Source organism: Tasmannia lanceolata, unplaced genomic scaffold, assembly GCF_043159265.1.
Source record: "Tasmannia lanceolata isolate RefF3 unplaced genomic scaffold, GAP_Taslan_0.1 ptg000012l, whole genome shotgun sequence".
Taxonomy (NCBI): Eukaryota; Viridiplantae; Streptophyta; class Magnoliopsida; order Canellales; family Winteraceae; genus Tasmannia; species Tasmannia lanceolata.
The window spans coordinates 28655120-28678686 of NW_027518689.1; the positions used below are offsets into that span (position 1 = coordinate 28655120).

Consider the following 23567-nt stretch of genomic DNA (forward strand, 5'->3'; position numbering starts at 1 on the left):
TCCGAATTCATTGTTTAACCAAAAGCTTTACAGGTGCTCCTACCATTTCGTAGGTAGACCTGGCAAACGGGTGGGCCCGGCCGGGTTTCACTCGTACGGGCCGGATAAAAAATGACCTGTAATCTTACGGGTCACTAATTGGTGGACCTGGACCCCACCTGTACTGGCCGGTGGACCCGCGGGTCACCTGTTTTTTTCTTTTATTTTTTGTTTTCTGTTTTTTTGCCAACTCTCCATGACAAAAGGGGGCCATACCCCTTTGTATTATTTTATTTTTTTGCTCGGTAAATTAGGGTTAGGCAGACCCCGACCAGAATATATTAAATAGAAAAAGAATTACAATCTAGGATAGAGGGTCCCACAGGAATCCTACCCCTTTGTATTATTGATTTATTGGTCACACTTGTGCTCCTTTTTAAAACATTACATTAAAAGTAATAAATAAAATGTTATAGAAAATCTGCAACAATATACTATCAAGCAGAAACAGAAATATAGGGCCTTCTTAAAATTTGCAGCAAAACATAAGCAAAGCTGCAATTTGGGCCTTTTTAGAATACATCCTATGTGTAAACTACATTCTAAGAAGTCTCAATGTTGAACTCAAATTGAAATTCGGACGTGCATCTGACTCTACTGATAAATCGTTACAACACTCTCCCTGCATGCCCTGTTTACATTACGAAATAAAACCTAGATTCAAGATCAAGTTAATCATGTAAGGGGAAAAAAAGAAGAAGCCTACACAGACCTCAAAACCCTAGCTTCATAGAGACAGGAGAGAGAGAGAGACAGAGAGAGATGGCCGGAGTCACGGGAGGCCGTCGGACGAAGGCTTCAAGGTTTTAGCTGAGTTATTTTCCTTTTAGGGGCTGTTTGGATACGCGGATTTTAGAATCCAATTTTTTAGTTTGAAGACAGTGTAAAAGAGAGTTCATGATCAAGCTGTTGTACAGTGTCCTGACAACGTTTCTTAGATTTTAAGCGAAAAATTTAGGTTTTAAAAATCTCTCCTGCATACTAAGATTTCTAAACCTTGGAAATATGGGTGTATCTGCTACTCTCTTGTTGATGAGAAGAAGGGCGAGAAGTAAAAAAGGAGTCAAAGCGACGGCTGGTACGCTTCTTCTCTTGTCTCTTAGCTACAATTTTAAAGAAATCCTGGATTCTAAAATCCGCGTATCCAAACGGCCCCTTAGGGTTTTAGGCCTTTTGGCTTTAGAGAAGACAAAAGTCGAGACACAAAATACGGGATTTATTTCTGGCAAAAGTCTAAAAACTACAGAAAAAGTCTAGAAGTCGAAAAAAAAAATTTTGCTGTGTATTTTTTATTGACACCCGCAGGTCCACCCGACCTGAGCCATTTTTCCCATGACCCGTACGGCCGGGGTGAAAAGACAACAGGTCATTAATATGTGACCCGGACCAGTAAATTACTGGCGGGCCTGGTCGACCTGCGGGTTCGGGTCAATTTTTGCCATGTCTATTTGTAGGGGTGCAACTCGGGTCGGGTTAGATCAGGTCGAGGCCAACCCTGATCCAACCCGAGATAGCATTCCCTCAATCCTAACCCAACCCAACCCGAGCCTCGGGTTGAGAACGGTCAGCCCTAACCCAACCCGCCTCTAAATCTCTCATCCCTAACTAGACCCATCTAACCTAAAACTAGGTGGGGTTGAATCAGGTTGGTTCGGGTTCACATTGGGGCAAACAGAAAAATACAATATCCCAAAGAAAATCAAGATTAAATTAGAGGACGGAGGTCAGGCTCGGGTCGGGTCAGGTTGGGTTGTGAAGGCCTCAACCCTAGCCCAACCCAAAATTATATTGGGTTGGCTTTTCCCAACCCTAATCCAATCAAACCCAACGCGAGCCAAAATCGGGTTGAATCCCAGGGTTGAACCTGTCAGGTTCGAGTTGAGCTTGACCCAAGTTGCACCCCTACCAATTCGCCCCACTTTGTCCTTTTTATTGGTTGTGAAGTCCACAATGGATATATATGTACTCTTTTACACCCCTCAACACAAACACACAAAGCTCAACAACTGAATGGTCTAAATCTTTGAGATTTGCTAGGGACCATCGCTGAAGGCATTTCATGGACAGTCTGTTGCATGGGAGAGCAGCCACATAGGATGAATTAGATGGAGAAGATAAAAAGTGAGCCTATGTGGCTATTCTCTTATGCAAGGGCCTATCTGCGAAATGCCTTCTGCAATTCTTCATCACATTCCATTCCCATTCTTATTCCCTCGGTAAAGGGAATCCCAATTCCAATGTTTGGTTGGGCGCTGGAATTCATTAATGAATCCAACGAGAGAGGAGCTTCATCATCGAAAAAAACAATTAAAAATCCCAAATCTAAATCTTTAAAAATCAGATGAACCAGCCCCATCTGGACAGTGGTTCCACAGAAAATGAGGGACTGAAGATCTTGGGAAATGATATATGCGCCAAAGTGTTTTGATAAACATGCGCTCCACTTGTCTGTCGTGTATTTAAAGAGATGGCAGAGGATATTACGGTTCTCAAAAGCTCTTAAACCCCTTTAAATACTACACGACAAACAAGTGGAGGACATGTTTATCAAAACACTTTGGCGCAGATATCGTTTCCCAAGATCATATCAAAACAAAAGAACCCAGATCCATCGACAACCCTCATAAAAAATGGAAACATAGACACTGCTTCTCTTTTTCTTCATCTACTAATACCATGTGCTAAAAAAGAAGGGAACTCAAATTAATAGAAACCCATTAGAAAAAGAGAGCTTTTGAGAGATTTTAGTAAAGATCTCTAATTTTTTTTCGCATGATTGAACAGAGGGAGAGAGATTTTCTAGATATAAGAGAGAGAGAGAGAGAGAGAGAGAGAGAGAGAGAGACCTTGAGTAGGGGTGCAACTCGGGTCGGGTTGGGTCTGGTTGAGGCCAACCCGACCCAACCCGAAAACCTCAGACTCCAACCCTAACCCAACCTGTCTCTTAATCCGGTTTGGTTAACCCGACCCAACCCGAATTTGTTTTTCCCTAACCCAAACACAACCTGATTTCCTAAGTCGGGTTGGGTCAGGTTGACTCGCTGAGGCAGGCTCCACCATTTTACAGTACACATTGTGATGAGAGGCAGGAATGCTGTTGCTACAGGTTTCTACCCAAAAGCTAGTGTATATCTAGACAACCCCACCTCAATGTACATAATCCATGGAATGCTGTTGCTACAAGTTTCCACCCTTAAACCAATTACCTTCAAAAACTCCAAAAAAATCATTTTTAAATCTCCCAAGGGAAACATTTGGCATTTAATTCTTTACTAAATACTAAACAACAGAAACAATGAAATATATAAAATGTTAAACCCAGAAAATTCATGTCTACAACCTCACCCCAAAAAAAAGCAATGCATGGTTAAAATAAGGTGAAGGACCACAAAACTACAAAGAGGTAATTGGCATTACAATACAGTTATACATGTGGTATGAAGGGTAACCTTAGCATCCAAGGCAGGATAACTTCATGTGATAACAATCCGAGCAAATTACAGGAAAATGAAAAGAAGAAAAGAAGCCAATGGGCAATGGTGCTAGAGTTGAATCCAATAATAAGTTTTCCACTCAAAACCAAATAAACAGGGCCTTAATTATGACTTCAGCAATCTATTTTGAGCTCAAAATTAATTCTCAAATCCAAAACAAACATGCGGAATGACCATGAGAGAACCACGGTAAGCTCATTTACGTTTTAGAGTTTTAGCCTTTAGACTTTTTGGAAAGTTAAATACCGTGATTAATACTTTAGTCCGTAAGTGACGCCTTTGAGGGAAAGTGGAAACTTAAAAGTCGAGAAAAAAAATAAAAAACGTAAAAGCTCAATACATATTACTATTTAAGTCAGGTTGACAATTCCCAACCTAACCCAACCCTATTTTCAGTCGGGTTGACAATTCCCAACCCAAACCCGACCCGGAAAAGTTCAACCCAACCTGCCCAAAAGTTCGGGTTGAGCCCGACCCAAGTTGCACCCCTAATCTTGGGCTGGATTTAGGAGATTTTTTTGGGAGATTTTAGCAAAGATCTCTCCTCTTTCTTATTGGGCTGGGTTTTGGCGGGACAGAAAGAGATTTTTGAAAGATAAGGTGAGAGAGAGAGAGAGAGAGTTTCCTGGAATCATAATACCACCTCTTGCGGCGGGTATTAAGTTCTGTATTCCTCCAAACATTCCACCGACAGTACTCCTATTCCCATGCATGTTACATCCAAATGCCTTAATTGACGAAAAAGAAATCAGATACCGATTCTTATTGCTATTCCCACGTACCAAAAGCACTCTTAGGCTAGCATCATCGAGTAGAGATAAATTGTTGGGGCGCAACTTAATTACAACGAGGCCAAACATATGTCTGGATCTAAGAACAACGTGGGCCCTAATAAATTTTCTAATAAATATGCTTTATATTGAATGGGGGGCAGCTTGTTCAAAGATCTAAACCATTTGGTTGTGTGGGACCAAACGTAAATAGTCCGTACCCCAAAAATCATCTCCACAGGAGGATCCTGACCTTCCGACTTGTACAGATTTCTACGTAGTGTAGTTTGTCAAAAGATTAGAGGATTAGGATCATCTTATGGATATGAATTTTGGAGCATGTACATTGGCGCCTAACAGCTGAATGGTTTGGATCTTTGAACAAGTTGGATACGAGTACATTTAAAAAAAATATGTGAACCTGCTGTGCAAACACTCCTTAAAAATACAGTATAGCCCATAAAAGTTTTATATACCCATGGACCTTTCATCCACTTTCCAATGTTGGGACTATTCACTATGTGAGGAAATGAAAACTCACGTATTAAAAGCAAGGTGGCAGATTTGTAAAACAACAAAATTTTAGAAATACAAGTAAATGCAACTTCTTCTTTTTTTTTTTTTAAATCCACAAGATTTCATTTTTGTATTAAAATACCAACATATCGCATAAGTCAACTATTTATTCAAATTCTCTAGAGATCGGATTAGATGATGGTTAGGAATGATCACTTACATAAGGGAAGTGATATATCCGCCCCTCTTTTTACTAGGGGCAGCCCTCTCTAGTGTAGACTTTTATTTACACTAGAGGGGCAGTAACAAGTTTTAAAAAAAGGTGCACTAGAGGGGATGTCCCAAGTAAAAAAGGGGACAATGTATCATTGGAAATGATATAACCACTTCCATGTTTCGATATTTCAACTAAAGCATCTTGTCTTTTAGGGGCTGTTTGGATATGCGGATTTTAGAATCCAGGTTTTAGTTGAAAGGAGCGTAAAAGAGGGCTCATGATCAAGCTGCTGTATGCTGTCTTGACAATGTTTCTTGGATTTTAAGTAAGAAATCTAGGTTTTAGAAATCCCTCCCCCATTCTGAGATTTTTAAACCCTAGAAACATGGGACAATCTCTAGCTCTCTTGTTATCCGAAAGAAGGGCGAAAAATAAGAAAATGACAGCTGGTCTCCTTTTTCTCGTCTCCCATTCATGATTTTGATGAAATACATGATTCTAAAATCCGTGTATCCAAACGGCACTTAGTATTTAAAGAGCTGTCAAAAGTGTATTACAGTTCCCAAAAAGCTCTCACAAGCCCATTAAAAAAGAAAGGGTTAACGAGTGCCCTTACGGCACTGGTTAAGGCGCATTGGGAAAGGAATTCTACACATGTTTTGATAAAAGTGACTCAAAACATTTGTAAAATTCTCAAAGGATGTGAAAAATGATTGGAAAATTCCTTTCCCAATGCACCTTAACGAGGGCCCTAAGGAGAAAACCCAAAACGAAACGACAAGCTGGACCGTGCAACTACTAAATGGTTGTGCTAATATCATTTCCCTATAACATTTCCCCTTAAAATACAAATACAAATACAAATACAAATACAAATGAAAATCCAAATGACCCTAAAATACAATTAATCCATCCTGTCCATCCAATCTGTACACTAACAAAAATGTAAAAAAAGCAACCGTTCAGATTCAATGAACTAAAGACACTCTCCGTTCAGATTCAATGAACAAAACCCACCTGTCTCTCTCTCTCTCCCTCAAAACTTCGAGAGAGAAACAAACCTTCTAGACCCACTTCGATGAATGAATGGGGATGAGAAATGCTGCTTCTGTTGCTTCTTTTTCTTTCTCAATGAGAAGAAAATTAACTTCTCAAACTCAAAAGGGTAAGATTTTTCAACCTATTCCCACTTCTCCACCTGAAATTACTACTTTCTTACCCAATTCTAAGACTACCCATCACAGTCCTAATATCTCAAACCGAAAAAAATTCATAAAATTTGCTAGATATCACTCTATTAAATCAGACTTTGATCTTTTTAGTTTGGAGGATGCAACCCATCTCTTCGATCAATTGCTTCTCATCGAACCCTTACCTCCGATTTCAACTTTTTCCCATCTGATTAAGGCTGTCTACAAAATGGGACACTATGAAACTGTGTTTTCTTTCTATAGAAAAATGAATTCGTTTAGAATCCCACCCAATATGTATACATTCAACATTGTACTCAATTGTTTGTGCCATTTGAATAGGGTAGATTTAGGCTATGCCATTTTTGGGGAAATCATTAAGCGCGGTTTTGACCCAGATGCTGTAACTATGGCTACTTTGATAAAGGGTCTATTTATGGTGGATAAAATCGAAGAGGCGAAAAAATTATTTTTTAAGATGGTTGATATTGGATACCCATCTGATTTAATTACTTATGCAACTTTGGTCAGTGGGATTTGCAAATTTCAAAAAACTATTGAGCCAAATTCGCGAGCATCTGAAGTAATTTCAGGTGTTAGTTTAGGCGATGCATTGTATATCTTTGATCAATTGGTTCTCGCGCAACCCTTACCGTCAATTGTGACTTTTACTCAGCTGTTAGGGGCTGTTGCCAAAATGGAGCACCATTCAATTGTGTTATCACTCTATAAAAGGATGAATTTAGTTGGAATTGCTCCAAGTATGTGTACTTTGAACATTTTGGTCAATTGTTTCTGCCACTTGAATCAGATGAATTCTGGTTTTGCTGTTTTTGGAGACATCCTGAGACGTGGTTATGAGCCAAATGTGGTAACTGTAAACACTTTGATTAAGGGGCTTTTTATGGTGGATAAAACCATGGAGGCAACTGGGTTCTTTGCAAAGATGCTAGACAATGGATACCCATTTGACATAATTACATATGGAACTCTGGTGAATGGTCTTTGCAAATCAGGAAACACAGGGATGGCAGTTGGGTTGCTCAGAGTAATGGACAAGTGTAGGTGTAAGCCCGACATAAGGTTATATAGCACGATCATTGACGGTCTCTGCAAAGTCGGATTGATTGAGACAGCCATGGATCTGTTTTCCGAAATGGCCGGTAGAAGTATTCCGCCGAATATTTTCACTTACAATTCCTTAATCCATGGCCTATGCAACTTGGGTCGGTGGGAAGAAGCTACAAAACTGTTCGATGAAATGTCGGATCAGGACATCTCACCAGATGTTGTAACATTCAATATATTGGTAGATGCTCTCTGTAAAGAAGGAATGACCAGAGAAGCGCATGGGCTGTTAGCAGTGATGATTCAAAGAGGCGAGAAGCCTGATATAATCACATATAACACATTGATGGATGCATATTGTTTGACGGGCGAAATGAATGAGGCTGTACATCTCTTCGACTCCATGTTGAATAAAGGCATTGAGCCTGATGCTATTACATACTCTGCATTGATCAATGGCCATTGCCGAAATGGAAGGATAGATGAGGCTATTCGAATTTTTGGAGAAATGCCTCGCAAGGAATTAAAGACCAAAATTGTTAATTGCTTCAACAACCTTATTCGTGAATTATGCCAGGTAGGGAGAGTTTGGGATGCACAAGAGCTCTTCAATGAGATGCAAGCTTATAACCAAAGTCCTGACCTCATCACTGTAGGATGTTAGCATTGCCTTTCAGGTATTTTCTTGTGAGTATTTCATGTATTTTGAATTTTATCATTATATGCATGCAAACTTATATATGGGTTATGTTTATTCATGACACATTATATAATTTTTGTATTCAGGTGGAATGAATGATAATGTTCTGTGACATTATGCGGGCATGATTCATCCATGTCAATGGATCAGATCCACGACTGAGACAGCGTTGATCACTTCAGACCAGTGATATTTGGCTAGACTGCATTGGTGTATATCTCGGGTTAGTCAGCAGTGAAAGTTATTGACCAATTTCAGCCATGCAACCGCATCTAGGACACTCCTAAATCCATTGGATGACTACTTTCACAGTGTGGTTAGTTGATGACATTCCTAGCTCATGGATGTTATGTTTGCATATCTTCATGGCACACTGCAATGTGCATCATAACAAATATGCTAGAGATCATTTACCCACATGCAGGGTAGATCCTGATTCCTACTTTTTTTTGAAGAGCTTTCCTTTCACCCTCTTTACCAGTCTTGAACCCTACACCTCATGGCAACAGAGTACTTATTGCCTCAAACCACTAGAGAATGTAGGAGATTGGTTAGACCCTGATTCCTAATGCCAAACAAAATAGCATAATGTTGTTGTTTGTCAATTCTGGTGTTCATCTATTTGATCAAGTGACAACAGACACATTCTGAAGATCAGAGTATGCAGACACATTCAGTCTCAACCGCACATTTTTTGGAGGGGCAGCGCAAAACCAGTCTTGAAGATATGGAACATTTTCATGTTTACAAAGTAGTTGATTTGAATCTAGTACTAAAAATTTCAGCACCCTTGTAGACATCTTTTCCATGGTGCCTAATCTTAAAACATATACCATAATGACTGATAGCCATTGTAAAGAATGGAAGAAGCTTAAGAGTTGTTCTTGCAGATGGATAAATGTTCCATACCTAGTTTGGGGCATTTTTCAAAAGAATGAGACTTGTAAGCAACTTCTTAGTGAAATGATTGAGAGGTACTTTTATGTATCTATTTTCGTAGACTTTCTCGCAACAGACTGAAAATAGAATGAATCTTGGGAATTGCTTCAGTAGTTTTTGTTCAAGTGAAGAAGGAGAGGTGACTTTTTGAACAATGGATTTCTGCTGACGCATTTTAATTTGTTGAAATAAATGCAGCTAGTGGCATACCTTAAGGATCATCTTTATATGGTGGAAATATTTCCAGCATTTGTCGCTTTCTGAGAAGTTTATACCTTTAAAGGAAACTGGGTAAGTTTTTTCCTTCCTAAGTAACACATTGTTTTGTTGATTAAGAAAGTACTTTCATTTACTTTAAAATAACCGGATTCATCATTCATTAGCTTATTGGAAGGGTACTTTCATTGATATACTACTACTTTTTTTTATTTTGATCCTGAAAGAGAAAACTTAGAATTTCTACTGTAAATGGTTTCACTACATTTTGAAGTACTTTTTTTTTGCCTATGTGTGCATCTGATTAATAGGAATCTCTTCCTTTCTAGGAGGCAGAATTTGTGGGTAACTCATCTTACTAACTAGTGGGACCTTCTCAGTTTAGCTTCATCAGGGGTTCAACTGAGTCTATCAGTGAAAGCCAAATCATTGATTAATTGATTGGACAATAAGTTAATAACAAGTGGTGTATGACTTATTGACTTCTTTATGTTTTTTTTTGCTTTGATGGTGTTTGTGTATCCGCCAAAGGGTATATAATAGATCCAGAAGGTTAAGCTATTAAAAAGTGCAGAAATTCCGAGGCTGTCATTATAGTTAGTTGGGACTAGCAGTCGAACCAATGATATCGGCTGTAATTGTAATCCTCAATTGCCTACTTATGTATTGTTAGGAGTCTTACATCCTTCAGGTTTTCTGTAGTGTTCAGAGTCTTACATCCTGAAGTTTTCCCTGGAAGTGCTGAGGCAGAACATGATATTTTTGACATTCAGCCATTGGTGCCATAGCGAAGGCCTTTTAGACGGATTTGTTAACTAGAAGTATATTTATATAAAGGGCCAGGGTTGATTGTAAGGGTTTAGACTTGTTTCATGATCTTGTGTAGGATTTTGTGTTGATCTTTATGGACTTTATTTGTATGTTATTCATGTTACTGAGAAGCTTTTGACCTGTGTTCTGTTTACTCGACCTTTTTCAAGAGTATTTATACTGTTTTCTGTGGAGTTGTATTCGAGTCTCTCTGTGTTAAGATAACTATACACATGATGGAAACAAGACATAAACACAACCAGTGAACAGTTATTGTCAATTTGTCATTAACATGAGTCAAGTCACTTCTTATAAGAGAAAGAGTTCCCACATGTTGCATCGTATCTTTTTAGGATACATAGCAGAGTGATAGATCCTCTTTCACATGGGCAGGAACTTGTGTCACATTGAAGTGGGATTAAACTTCTGTATGTGTGACCAAAAACTTTTGTTGCACAAAGTGTGCAGGGCAGACGGAGCATATTTGGCTGCTGGAGGAGTGAGGTGGTAGTTCTCAAAATGTTTTTTTTTTTTAATAGTTGAGGTTCTCAAAATGTTAAGAATTCAGAATTACGTGGGAAGTTTCATAGGAAATATGGTGAAGAATTTAAAAGATGCATTTATACTTGTGGGGGGTCTATGTGCCTGTGTGCGCGCGCACGTGTTCATTGTAAATTCCATGCATGTTATTATGGCACTTCAAAATGGATGTTGTACCCACGGCCTAGTCTTCCTTTTCTAACTGTAGAATTCATATCTAAGACAAATTTCTTCTGCTCTCTTGCCATGCTTGCTTTTCATATTTCAATGTCAATGATATATATTCATTTTTGTTTTTCTTGATTTCAAGTTGAATAAAAAAACTTGTTTTTAATTTGTTATGGGTATGTGCATTATGAAGTACTGTTTTGCATAACTGCAAAACTGATTACTATAGACCTGTTTCATTTTTTAGGCTAAATTTCTTGTTTGCCTCATCCTGACGTTCTCACAATTAATGCTTCATTTGCTCTACATTGTTCATTATTGGGCTAGCTGATAGGATAAGGTGATAATCAATGTCCAAATGACATGTATTACTATGGATGACATTAATTTCTACTAGATATACATTTTTTCTTAGATATTGGTGTTTCTGTACACATGAAAGTGTTTGTATGTAGGATTTAACATGTAGTTGTAGACAAGGATCAACAGAGTATATGAAGACTACAACCAAAGAAGAGCTAGAGAGGTCTGAATTGTCCCCTGCTAATACTTATCAAGAGCATTTTTACCCTAACAACCGTAATCAAAATGCGTCTAATTACAATATCCAATCTTTCCATGCTGTCTCTTGCTAGTTCATCTAGACCTCGGTGTTTGTTTCAATGATCGGTTTATCTCCTTCACCCATCCAATAATTCTAATATGTTATTCACTGGTTGGCATGGTGATGTAGGTGCATCTCAGTCGATCGAAGGCCGGATGGTCAAGATTGGTTATTAGATGATCAGACCAAGGGCCGGCAGGTTCAAAGCCATGATCCGACTGTTCTAGACCATTGGATCGACGAACCAATTGTCCAAATCATCGATCAGGCCGAGATTGTACAAGAAGATTATCAATGGAAAGTCGATCATTACAAGAACGCTCAATAATCAAGGTGATCACAAATTTGATGGCCCTTGTCAATTCTAGGCTTCTTAGTTTAGTTTTTTTCTTTCATTATTTGTTATTTTTGGTTTGACCGAACACGAGAGTTTGATTTTAGTAGGTTTAGGACTTTGAATAGGAATTTGATCAGTTGGCCGATAAAGTGTCACATAGGAGTAGGTTGCTTTGAAGAATTTTAGGAGGTTAGTACATGATGGATGAAAAAAGAGAAATTCAAGGAAGTATTCGTGTGAGTTAGAGAAGTATTAGGAAACTTGAGAAGTCTTTGGAATAGAGATTTTTTTTTTTTGAATAATAGGAAAACAGAAATTTCAGGTAGTTTTTGTTGTTTATTTTTTGTTTACTCTTCCTAGTTCTATTGTTTTTTTTTTTTTTGAATGGCATAACCAAGTTTGGATGGAATTCTATCATGCAAACTCTATAAATATAAAATGAATGTAAAGCTCAAATCAGATGATTTTATTATTATGAACTAAATACGAAAGTTTCTGCTAAGAAAAAGACGAAAGTTTTGGCTAATATTGATGCTTTGTATTTTCTTTTTGTAAGAAGAAAGTCCTAGGTTTTATTTGATTAGTTAAATGAAGGTAGCTAGTGAGTCACACCATGAAGCTTTGGGAGAGGGTAATTGACCATAGACTAAGGAAAGAGATCAAAGAGTCAGAGAATCAGTTTGGCTTCATGCCCAGACGATCGACTATGAAAGCTATCTTATTGATTAGGCGGTTAATGGAATAAAAAGGACCCTCATATGATTTTCATTGATTTGGAGAAAGCGTATGATAGGGTTCCCATGAGTGTTATGTGGTGGGTCCTTGAAAGGAAAAAAGTGCCTACTAAATATGTTGATGTGATTAAGGATATGTACGATGAAGCAGTAACTAGTGTTAGAACCACGGATGGCACATCTAGTGAGTTTCCAATTACAATAGGACTGTACCAAGGATCAGCTCTAAGCCCTTATCTTTTTACGCTAGTTATGGATGAGCTTACCCCTAGGATGAGGTGTTGTGGTGTACGTTATTTGCAGATGACTAAGTATTATTCGACGAAACCAAAGCAGGAGTAAATGCTAAATTAGAGTTATGGAGAACTAATTTGGAATCTAAAGGTTTTAGACTGAGTAGGACTAAGACAGAATATATGGAATGCAACTTTAGTAATGTAAGGAGGCGGGACGAGGACGTAGTAAATATGACTGGACAGGAGGTACCTAAGAGGGATATCTTTCGCTATCTTTGTTCAATTCTACATAAGGAAGGAGATTGAAGAGGATGTTAACCATAGAATAAGAGCAGGTTGGTTGAAGTGGAAGCTTGCCTCAGGGGTTCTGTGCGACCGTAAAATCCCTACCAAGTTGAAGGGAAAGTTTTATAAAACAGCTGTGAGGCTAGCCATGCTGTACGGCTCAGAATGTTGGGCCACCAAGAAGCAGCATGTGCATAAGATGAGTGTAGCGGAGATGCGAATGCTCAGATGGATGTGCGGTCACACAAGGTTAGATAGAATTAAAAATGAAGACATTCGTAAAAAGGTGGGGCTGGCACCAATTGAGGAGAAGATGAGAGAGCAATGCTTAAGATGGTTTGGACATATCCAACGTTGGCCTTTGGATTTTCCGGTGAGAAGAGGCGACTCGTGCCAAATTGAGGGAGTAAAAAGAGGTAAGGGTAAACCAAAATTAACTTGCGTAGAAACAGTGAGGAAAGACTTGATAGCTAGGAACATAACAGAGAACATAACCTTGGATAGGATAGAATGGAAGAAAATGATCCACGTAGAAGAATCTAATTAGAACCAGGATTAGAGCCGCATAGATTCCTTTTACCTTCTTCATGAATTTTTTCTAAAGGATTCATTTAGCCGACCCCAACTAGTTTGGGACAGGCTTTGTTGAGTTGAGTTGAGATACTACCAAATCTGTTTAGAGCCAAAGTATCCAACAAGAAATGAATGATGATGTAAAAGTTGATGTGATGAAAAGAGCAATGAAATTAAGCAAATTGAAGGGAAATCAGAAATTTTGCAACAACCATAAAGACGGATGGAAACAATTATGGTGCATGCAACCACAAAAGTGCTTGTACAACCAAAAAATTGGCTGAGAGTGATGGTAGTGCAACAACCATCAAGGGTGGCTGAGTGCAAAGGGGAAAGAGGAAGAAAAGACAAAATTGAAGGAAAAAGAGGACAAAGGATGGATGGATGAGAATAGAAGTTGTTAACAGGTCTTTAGGTCTTTATTGTAATGCCCAAGGGCATACTTGTCTTTGTACTTCACTCTTTATTATTTATATTACATGAGTGAGGGGGAGAACCCTAACTCAATCTTTTCTCTCACTCTTTACTTTCTCTCTTTTCTCTACCTCTCTCAACATGGTATCAGAGCTCTAGGGCATGGATGCCTAGGGCCATTTTTTTTTCTTTTTCCTTCTTTTTTCCCTAACCCTAACCATAACCCCTCCATTCTTTGCTACAGTACCCGCTACAGTACTGCTACGGTGAATCGCTACAGTACTGCTACGGTGAATCGCTACAGTACTGCTACAGTAAATCGCTACAGTACATCGCTACCGGTCCTGCTACAGTACCCTCTTTTCCCCACTCTTGCCCCAATCTGATCCATCATAATCTCTTCTTCCTCTTTTGGGTCATAGCTATGCCCTAGATTTTCTTGTTCGGCTTGATCATTATCTTCATGGTGTTGTTCTGGATTTGTACTTACATCGTTGCGATGTTTGTGGCTTGGAGTTGTCTCGACTTTGTCTTTATGTCGTGAGGCTGTCTCATGCCTCCCTTATGCATATGTTGTCCTCACGAAGCCGCGGTCTATTAGCTTGCTTATAGTCTTCATCCTTGTCTCTACTTGCTCGTTGTTAGTCCTCTTCAGTCTTCTTCCCGGTCTCTTATGGAAGATACGCCTCGTATTGAGGACCCTATAATTCGTAGTCCAGCTATGGCTACTAGTTCCCAGCCGCGTCAGGCTGCGTCGTCGTCTTTGTCTTCGGTGGATGCGTCATTCCCACCGATTACCACTTCCCGTCTTGATGGATCCAACTATTTGACTTGGAAGATTGCTGTGGAGACATATCTGAAGGCCCGACGAAAGATTTCTATTATTCGTCGTGAGCCCCCTCCTGAGACTGACCCTACCTTTGATGATTGGGATGTAGATGATACCCTTGTTCGTACACTTCTATGGCAGAGTATGACCCCTGCCATTGCTAGCACCATGATGAATCTCCCTACTGCCAAAAAGGTATCGGAGCACACTGCGGCATTATATTCTGGTGAGGGGAATGTCGCCCGTCTCTGCGACACTTATTAGCGCTGGATGGGTCACAAGCGCGGTGATTCTACAGTCCATGATTACTACAGACAGTTTGTCTCCTATTGCCAGCAGCTGGATGCTCTTATGCCTCTCACCACTGATCTTACCACGGCAGCAGACAGCGGGATCAGCTCCGTGTTGTTCATTTCCATGAGGGTCTTGGATCAGAGTTCACTCATCTTCGACAACACATTCTTGGGTCTGGTACTGTACCCACTCTTCAGGAGGTATTTTTACGAGCTCAGCAGTGTGCACTTGGCATTACTGTTCCTACTCCCGTGGATGTCTCGACTACTGCTGCTTATGGAGTCGCTGACCGCCCTTCCCGAGGAGGAGGCACTTTTGGTCGCGGCCGTGGTCGCGATACTAGCCGAGGCGGACGTGGCGGCGGCCGAGAGGGTGGCCGTGGAGGTCGAGCTCGGCCCTATTGTACTCATTGTAGGCGTGAGGGTCACTATCACGAGACATGCTTTGATCTCCATCCTGAGCTGCGTCACACTTCAGATCCTCGTCAGGGCCGCGTACTGCACATCTTGCCCTTCCATATTCGCCTGCTCCTATTGACAACCCCTCACAGACACCATTGGCTACTCTGACCGATCAAATGGTCGTCTCTCGTGCCGACTATGATGAGCTACAGCGTTTCAGGTCTGCCAGCCGCCCTCCTACTGGTGGTCTTGTTCAGCCAAGTAGTTCTCCTGCTTCGTTCCTCTCTAGTTCTAGCTCATGTACTATTGATTCGGGAGCATCTCATCACATGACAGGTACCCAGTCATCCTTACATGATTTTCATCATGTTGTATCACGTTCTATTACTCTTGCTGATGGGAGTACCTCTCCTATCACTGGTGTTGGCAGTTGTTCCCCTTCACCAGGCATTACATTATCATCTGTGCTCTCTGTCCCCAAGTCACCTTTCAGTTTACTTTCTGTTAGTCAATTAACAAAGCATCTTCATTATTCTATCTCATTTTTTCCTTCATATTGTCTTTTTCAGGATCTCTCGACTGGGAGGATGATTGGCTCGGGCCGTGAGGTGGATGGCCTTTATCGTCTCGACTGCACTCCGTCCCATCCGATTCTACATGGCTCGGTCGATGCATACCAGTGGCATTGCCGTCTAGGTCACCCGTCTATGGAGCGTTTACGCAGGATTCCCTTCGTTCCTTCTTCATCTGTTAGGTCTTTTCAGTGTGAGGCCTGTGAACTTGGGAAGCATCATCGTGTGCCATTTCCCTCTAGGACTGTTAGTCCGGCTTCACACCCTTTCGCTCTTGTTCATTCTGATGTATGGGGTCCTGCGAGGACTACCTCTTTTTTTGGATTTCGCTATTTTGTGGTCTTTATTAATGACTATTCACGTATGACATGGACTTATTTAATAAAAGATTGTTTTGAAGTTTTTTCTGTGTTTCGTGATTTCTATGCTGAAGTTAGTAATCAATTCTCATGTGTTATCCAATGTCTTCGCACTGACAATGCAAAGGAATATTTCTCTTACTCAAATGGTTTTCAGGAATTCCTCTCTTCGCAAGGCATTCTTCATCAGTCCTCATGTGCTCATACCTCTCAGCAGAATGGAGTGGCTGAGAGGAAGCGTCTCTCCTTATTAGATGGGGCCCGGACACTACTCTTTCAGATACGGGTCCCTAAGACCTATCGGGCTGATGTTGTACTCACAGCATGCTACCTGGCGAATAGGCTTCCCTCTTCGGTCCTTGGTGGCACCTCTCCGTTCTCGATTCTCCATCCTACCTCTGACCCTTTCTCTCTTACACCTCGAGTTTTTGGCTGTCTCTGTTTTGTCCACGTTCTTGGGTCAGGATTAGATAAGTTGGATCCTCGGGCCGAACGGTGTATCTTTCTAGGTTACTCTCGGACCCAAAAGGGTTATCGTTGCTACAGCCCTCACCTGCGACGATCCTTTATCTCGGCGAATGTTACATTCTTTGGGACTCAATCATTTTTTAGTCCATCCATCTCGTTGGATCCCTCCCCCTCTACACTTCAGGAGGATTCCTTGCATACTCCTGTTCTTCCTCTTCCGGTTCTTCCTGATCCCATCCCTGTTTCTACACCTCTGGTGTCCAGTTCCTCCCCTATAGTTGATTCTATTGTTATGCCGACGTCAGCGCCTTGTGCAGCCCCTCTACCTCAACCATTGAAGCAATATCAGCGTCGGGCCAAATCTGCTGCTCATTCAGCCCCGCCCGAGCCATCATCATCTCAGCCGAAGATCCCCACTTCTGAGGTACATTCTGACTCTCCCATTGGCTCTCGCACTCGGTCTCGCAGTACTGCTCATCCCATTTCCTCTTTTGTGTCTTATGACTTTCTCACCCCTGTATTTCGTAGTTTTTTTTCATCTTTGTCCTCTAGTTCTCTACCTAAGACTCTATAGGAGGCACTTGATCATCAATGCTGGCGGGTGGCTATGGATCTTGAGATGCAGGCCCTTCAGGCCAATCAGACATGGGATTTGGTCCCTCTACCATATGGTGCTCGCCCCGTTGGTTGTCGTTGGGTTTATGCAGTCAAGCACCTTCTTGATGGCACAGTTGAGCGCCTTAAGGCTCGACTTGTTGCCAAAGGGTACACGCAGACATATGCGATTGATTATGGCGAGACTTTTTCACCAGTGCGAAAATTCCTTCTGTCCATGTCCTGCTATCCCTTGCTGTGAATCATGGCTGACATCTTCATCAGTTGGATGTAAAGAATGCCTTTCTTCATGGTGATTTGGAGGAAGAGGTTTATATGGAGCAACCTCCTGGATATGTTGCTCAGGGGGAGAGATCTTCTCTTGTTTGCCGTTTGAGGAAATCCATTTATGGTCTCAAACAATCTCCGAAAGCCTGGTTTGGGAAGTTCAGTGCTACACTTATTCGCTTTGGCATGAAGCAGTGCGCAGTTGATCACTCCGTCTTCAGTTTTCAGTCTCAGGCTGGTTGTGTTCTGTTGATAGTATATGTCGATGATATCATTATCACTGGTAGTGATACAGGTGGCATTCAGAGGTTCAAATCCTTCCTTCAGACAGAGTTCTCTACTAAGGATTTGGGTCGTCTTCGGTATTTCCTGGGCATTGAGGTTGCCTATTCGACTATGGGTATCTACCTCTCACAGAGGAAGTATGTTTTGGATCTTCTTGATGAGACAGGTTGTTTGGGAGTCAAGCCTGCCTCAACTCCTATGGACCAGAATATGAAATTACTCCCTGAGGAGAGAGTCCTGTTAGAAGATCCAGGGCGATACAGACGCTTAGTTGGTAAGCTCATTTATCTTACTGTTACACGTCCAAATATTACCTTTGCAGTTAGCTCTGTTAGCCAGCATATGAGCTCACCTCGCACTTCACACTGGGATGCTGTACTTCAGATATTGAGATATCTGAAGAGTTCGCCAGGTAAAGGGTTGTTATTTCAGAGGCATGGGCACCAGAGAATTGAAGGATACACTGATGCAGACTGGGCAGGATCTCCGGCCGATAGGCGGTCTACTACAGGATATTGCACCTTTATTGGAGGTAATCTTGTTTCATGGAGAAGTAAGAAACAAGATGTCATGTCTAAATCCAGTGCCGAGGCAGAATATAGAGCTATGTCTCATACGAGTGGCGAACTCATGTGGCTACGTTCCTTACTTTCAGAGATTGGATTTCCTCCTTCTTCTTCTCCAGCTCAGTTATACTGTGACAACAAATCCGCCATTTACATTGCCACGAATCCAATCTTCCATGAGAGGACCAAACATATTGAAGTGGATTGTCATTTCATTAGAGATTTGATTCAGCGAGGCTACATATCTCCTGTGTTTACCAGATCTACAGATCAATTAGCAGACATGTTCACGAAGCCTCTAAGTAGAGCTAAGTTAGTTGATAATTGTAACAAGCTAGGAATGTTAGATATCTACATTCCAGCTCGAGGGGGAGTGTTAACAGGTCTTTAGGTCTTTATTGTAATGCCCAAGGGCATACTTGTCTTTATACTTCACTCTTTATTATTTATATTACATGAGTGAGGGGGAGAACCCTAACTCAATCTTTTCTCTCACTCTTTACTTTCTCTCTTTTCTCTACCTCTCTCAACAGAAGCTGTTGAAGAGATTGAGTTATGGACTGGACATGATATGAATGAAAGGAGAAGGCCAAGTATACAAATAGGCATGTGTTGGATCTAGGTTTGCCAAAATTTCTTCTGTCAAAGTGTTTATCTCCCTCGCCGTCAATCGAGGATGGCCCCTATATCAGCTTGATGTCAAGAATGCCTTTCTCCATGGTGGCTCGACTGAGGAGTATGTTGCTAAGGGGAAGATGTCCTCCTCAGTATGCAGATGTCATTATCATTACAGGCAGTGACACAGTTGCAATACAGAGGTTGAAGGCCTTCCTGTTGAAAGATTTTTCCACAAAAGACCTTGGGCGCTTAAGATACTTTTTGGGGATTGAGGTAGCTTATTCTGGTAGTAGTCTCTCCCTCTCTCAGAGGAAGTATGTGCTAGATCTGTTGGATGAGACTGGTTCTATGGGGATGAAACCAGCTTATGTTCCCATGGACCCAAATACAAATCTACTTTCAGATGAGGGAGACTTAATGGATGACCCCAGCAGGTACCATCGGCTAGTTGGGAAGCTTATTTATCTCACTGTTACTTGCTCAGATATCTTATACGCAGTTGGCGTAGTTAGCCAATTTAAGAGTGCTCCACGTACCTCCCACCGGGCAGCAGTGGTTCAGATTTGTCACTATCTGAGGGGGGCACCAAGGAAAGGCTTGCTATTCAAAAAGCATGGGTTGGAAGGATTTCGATATGCAGATTGGGCGGGATCTCCAGCAGATAGGAGATCCACCACTGGCTATTGTACTTTTGTTGGGGGTAATTTGATATGGTGGCGAAGTAAAAAACAGGACATAGTTTCCAAGTCAAGCGCAAAAGCAGAATATCAAGCCATGTCACATACGAGTGGAGAGCTTATTTGGTTGTGCTCTCTCCTATCAGAGATTGGTTTCCCTTCCTCTTTTCCAACCCAACTTTACTGTAATAATAAGGCTGCTATTCACATTGCTACGAATCATATCTTCCATGAGAGAATCAAGCATATAGAGGTTGATTGCCATTTCATTCGCCAAAGAATACAATAGGGCGAGATACACGTTTCCTTCACCCAATCAGTTGACCAGCTAGCTAATCTCTTTACCAAGTCTCTGAGTAAAGCCAAACTAAATGACATTTGTAACAAGCTTGGAATGTATAATATCTACATTCCAGCTTGAGGGGGAGTGTTAGACGTGTATATATGCCTAAGGGGCCTAGTGATCACTGTACTCATGAGTCTTTCTTATATAAATACCTAAGTGGGGGAGCTAGGCTCTAACTCATACTTTCTTCTCTCAGTCTCATCTCTTCTTTCCTCACAACAAATGGGAATGGGTGTTTATAGGCGGGACTGTGGCTCTTTGTTCTTGCAGGTGTCATGGAGAAGGCATTGTTATTCAGAGCAGCATAGAGGCCCGCAATACAATGTGCAAGTTTTCTTCTATTCAATTCTATGTCAAGGGAAACATCTCTTATTCATATTTTCACTGGATGATTTGTTATGAATGGGATATCAACCTCTACAAGTCTACATATTATTTTTTATAGAGTGTGATCTGCTTAATTGTTGCTCTTGGTCATGCATCCTAAGCATAAATTATCCTCCTTACTTTAGCTATAGTTATGGCCGAAAGATTAGGGGAGGGAAGAGGAAAGAAACACCGAATTCTTTCATTCCCCCGCTAGATCATATTCTTCTTGGCAAAACTTCAAACAAAGAGGTTGGGATGTTCACTTCATTGATTTGACTTCACTTGACTTAAGATTCAATCAACTCTCAGATTCCCGGCTACCCACCACTTATCCTTGTTGAGGAAAGGTTCTCAAGGTACTTGAGAGAGGAGAATCGTCACCCAAACGACGAACAAATGAAGAGTTTGTCATTTTGAGTAGGGTTGTTGAATGTTACGAAAACACCCCTCGTGAATGAAACTATGAAGAATATTTTTGTTGGAAGTAGAGATTGTGTGTGTATTTTCCTAAGGGCATAGTTGTCTTTGTACTCTTCTCTCTTCTATAAATACATAAGTGAGGGGGAGTCTTCTCTAACTCACCGACTTTCTCTTCTCTATTTCCTCTCAACATGGTATCAGAGCCCTATGGTTTGGGTCCCTCAGGACCACCATTGTTATCCCTCTATTTTTTTCTTCTTCTTCTTCTTCCCCTCCATCTAAAACCCTAAACTACATCTAACCCTAACCTCACCATCTTCTTCCCTTATCCAGCCCTAACCCCACCATTAGCCCTCATCCTACCCCTCTCCGTCTTCTTCCCTGACCCTCGACACCTCCCCTCGCTAGCCCCAACACAGCCACACCCACGCCCCACCCTCGCCCCAACTTCCCGACCCCTCCCCATCTCTCAAACCCCTCTTGTCCCCCTGGAGACCCCCTTCCCCCCGCTACCCTCTTCTCCACTCACTCCACCTAGATAACACCCCCACCTCCCGCCTGCAACAAAACCCCACCCCACCCCGTCCCTTCTCCTCCTTCGCCCACCTCCCAATACCCCTTCACCCCTCCTCGCCCCCACCCAAACCCCTCTTCGACCTCCCTGTACTCAAATCCGACCCCCGTTCTGTTGTCCACCCCTTTCGCCCCTCCACCCACGCCTCCGATGGTTCCTTGAACCTCTCTCCCACCCTTCTTTCCATTCTCTTCTAGTTTTTTTTTCTAATATCCACCAAGGTTTTAAATTTCAGTTTCGGCCACCACCGAAACCGAAACGTTTCAGTTTCAGGCTGAAATTTTGGCCGAAATCATGTAAAAATATGATTAAGATTTTGTTTATTTTTTTAATTTCGACCGAAATGTCTAAAATTTCAGTGTCAATTTCGACGATTTTGGTTGAAATTTTGGCTATTTCATAAATTTCGATGGAAATTATAACATTTCGGTTTACATTTTTAAAATTTCGGTGGAAATTTTGTAAAAAGTCCAAAAATGGGAGACATTTCGGTGAAATTTCGGTTGAAATCTTGTAAAGAAACGACTTCATGTGAGTTTTGTTTCGGTTTGTGCCGAAACCGATGTATTTCGGCCGAAACAAAACGTTTCGGCTGAAATTTAAAACCATGCTCTCCACCCCTATCCTCATTTTCTAAACCCTTAAACCTCTTCTTCAATTCCCTTTTTTCTTTTCTTTCTTTCATTTCCTCACGGTCTAAATTACCTTTTTGAAGTCCTTCTCGCTAGGGTTGTGGTCATTCGGTTTAAACCGAACCGAACTGACCGAATAGTTGGAACCGAACGAATTTCGGTTACCCCAATTTTGGAACCGAAACTGAACCGATTATGAGTGCAACCGAACCGAACCGAAACCGAAAACCGAATTATGTTTTTCGGTTAAAACCGAATTCACTGAAAATCATCATATTTCGGTTTTTCGGTTTCGGTTTTGGTTCGGTTTTACTTCGACAAGACATGGAATTTCCCTAAGTAAAAGCCCAAATCGAGAGAGAGAGAGAGAGAGAGAGAGAGAGAGAGAGAGAGAGAGAGAGAGACTTGCACTGATGGTGGAGGTGGAGGATCTGAGAGAGATGGCAAGCCTCTTCTTCTATTTCTTCTTAACGAAATCGAGTGTGTGTGTGTGTGTGTGTGAGAGAGAGAGAGAGAGAGAGAGAGAGAGAGAGAGAGAGAGCATGAGAAACCCCCTTCTGGTTCTCTTTTCCCTTTTTTTTATACTCTTCAAACCCTAAAGAGCTTCTCCTCAAAACCCCATATGGATTTAATACTTGTGCTATTTCTTCCATATCTTTCAGATTGCCAAACACTGCATCACGAAGATGGAATAAAAATACTTGTGCTATTTCTGCCATATCTTCTCCTCCTGTAAAGAAGAAAATCCCAAGAACGAACCAGATGTTTGTGTATAGTGCAAATAGAGAAAATAAACTTTAATCAAAGCTCTTGCAACAAAAGTTTGGGTATTCTCAAAGGAGGTGATATTTCCACTCCCTTTTAGTTATTTTCATGCTTTTTTGCAAACAAAAAGGGGGTGGAGATATCATTTTTCCATAAATTGAAAAGTAATGGACAGTTAATAATGTGATGTAACTCCTTGCAGTCACTTTTGACTATCACAGCTTGTTGTCACTGATTTTTCAACTATGCATTAAAAAGCTGCTAATTATATGTTCGCCCCTTTTTCTACTTGGTACAAACCCTTTAGTGTAAAGAGATAGTAATATTAAATACATTAGAGGGGCTGTTCAAGTTAAAAATGAGTATATCACTTCCACCGAGCGTTCGTGACGTGAACCCACAATCTTTTTTTTTAATTAGTTGGACCCACAATCTTAGTGGTCAAAGAAAGGAAGTGCTATAGTTGCACCACGTGTTTTACCTGGCACAGACTCCTTTATAATATGACTACTCTTCTTAGGAGTGTAGAGCTTCGGTTTTCGATAAAACCGAAATATTTTTTGGGAAAACCGAAAACCGGATTTTGTATAATTTGAACACCGAAACCGAACCGATTAACCTGATAACCGAACTGAAATGACCAAACTATTTCGGTTCGGT

At 41.1% G+C, this 23567-nt stretch overlaps 1 protein-coding gene across 2 annotated transcripts; it reads left to right on the top strand.

Annotated features, from left to right (window-relative positions):
* Nucleotides 1-6079: 6079 nt before the first annotated feature.
* Nucleotides 6080-8993, top strand: LOC143887163 (uncharacterized). 2 transcript variants are annotated; one of them, XM_077391269.1, is made up of 2 exons: nt 6080-7981; nt 8081-8993. In XM_077391269.1, the coding sequence occupies exon 1, from the start codon at nt 6123-6125 to the stop codon at nt 7956-7958; it is 1836 nt and encodes a 611-aa protein (XP_077247384.1). In that variant the 5' UTR covers nt 6080-6122; the 3' UTR covers nt 7959-7981; nt 8081-8993. The 2 variants fall into 2 exon arrangements, with proteins under 2 accessions (XP_077247384.1, XP_077247383.1); XM_077391268.1 differs by having other exon boundaries at nt 6080-7971.
* Nucleotides 8994-23567: the final 14574 nt, after the last annotated feature.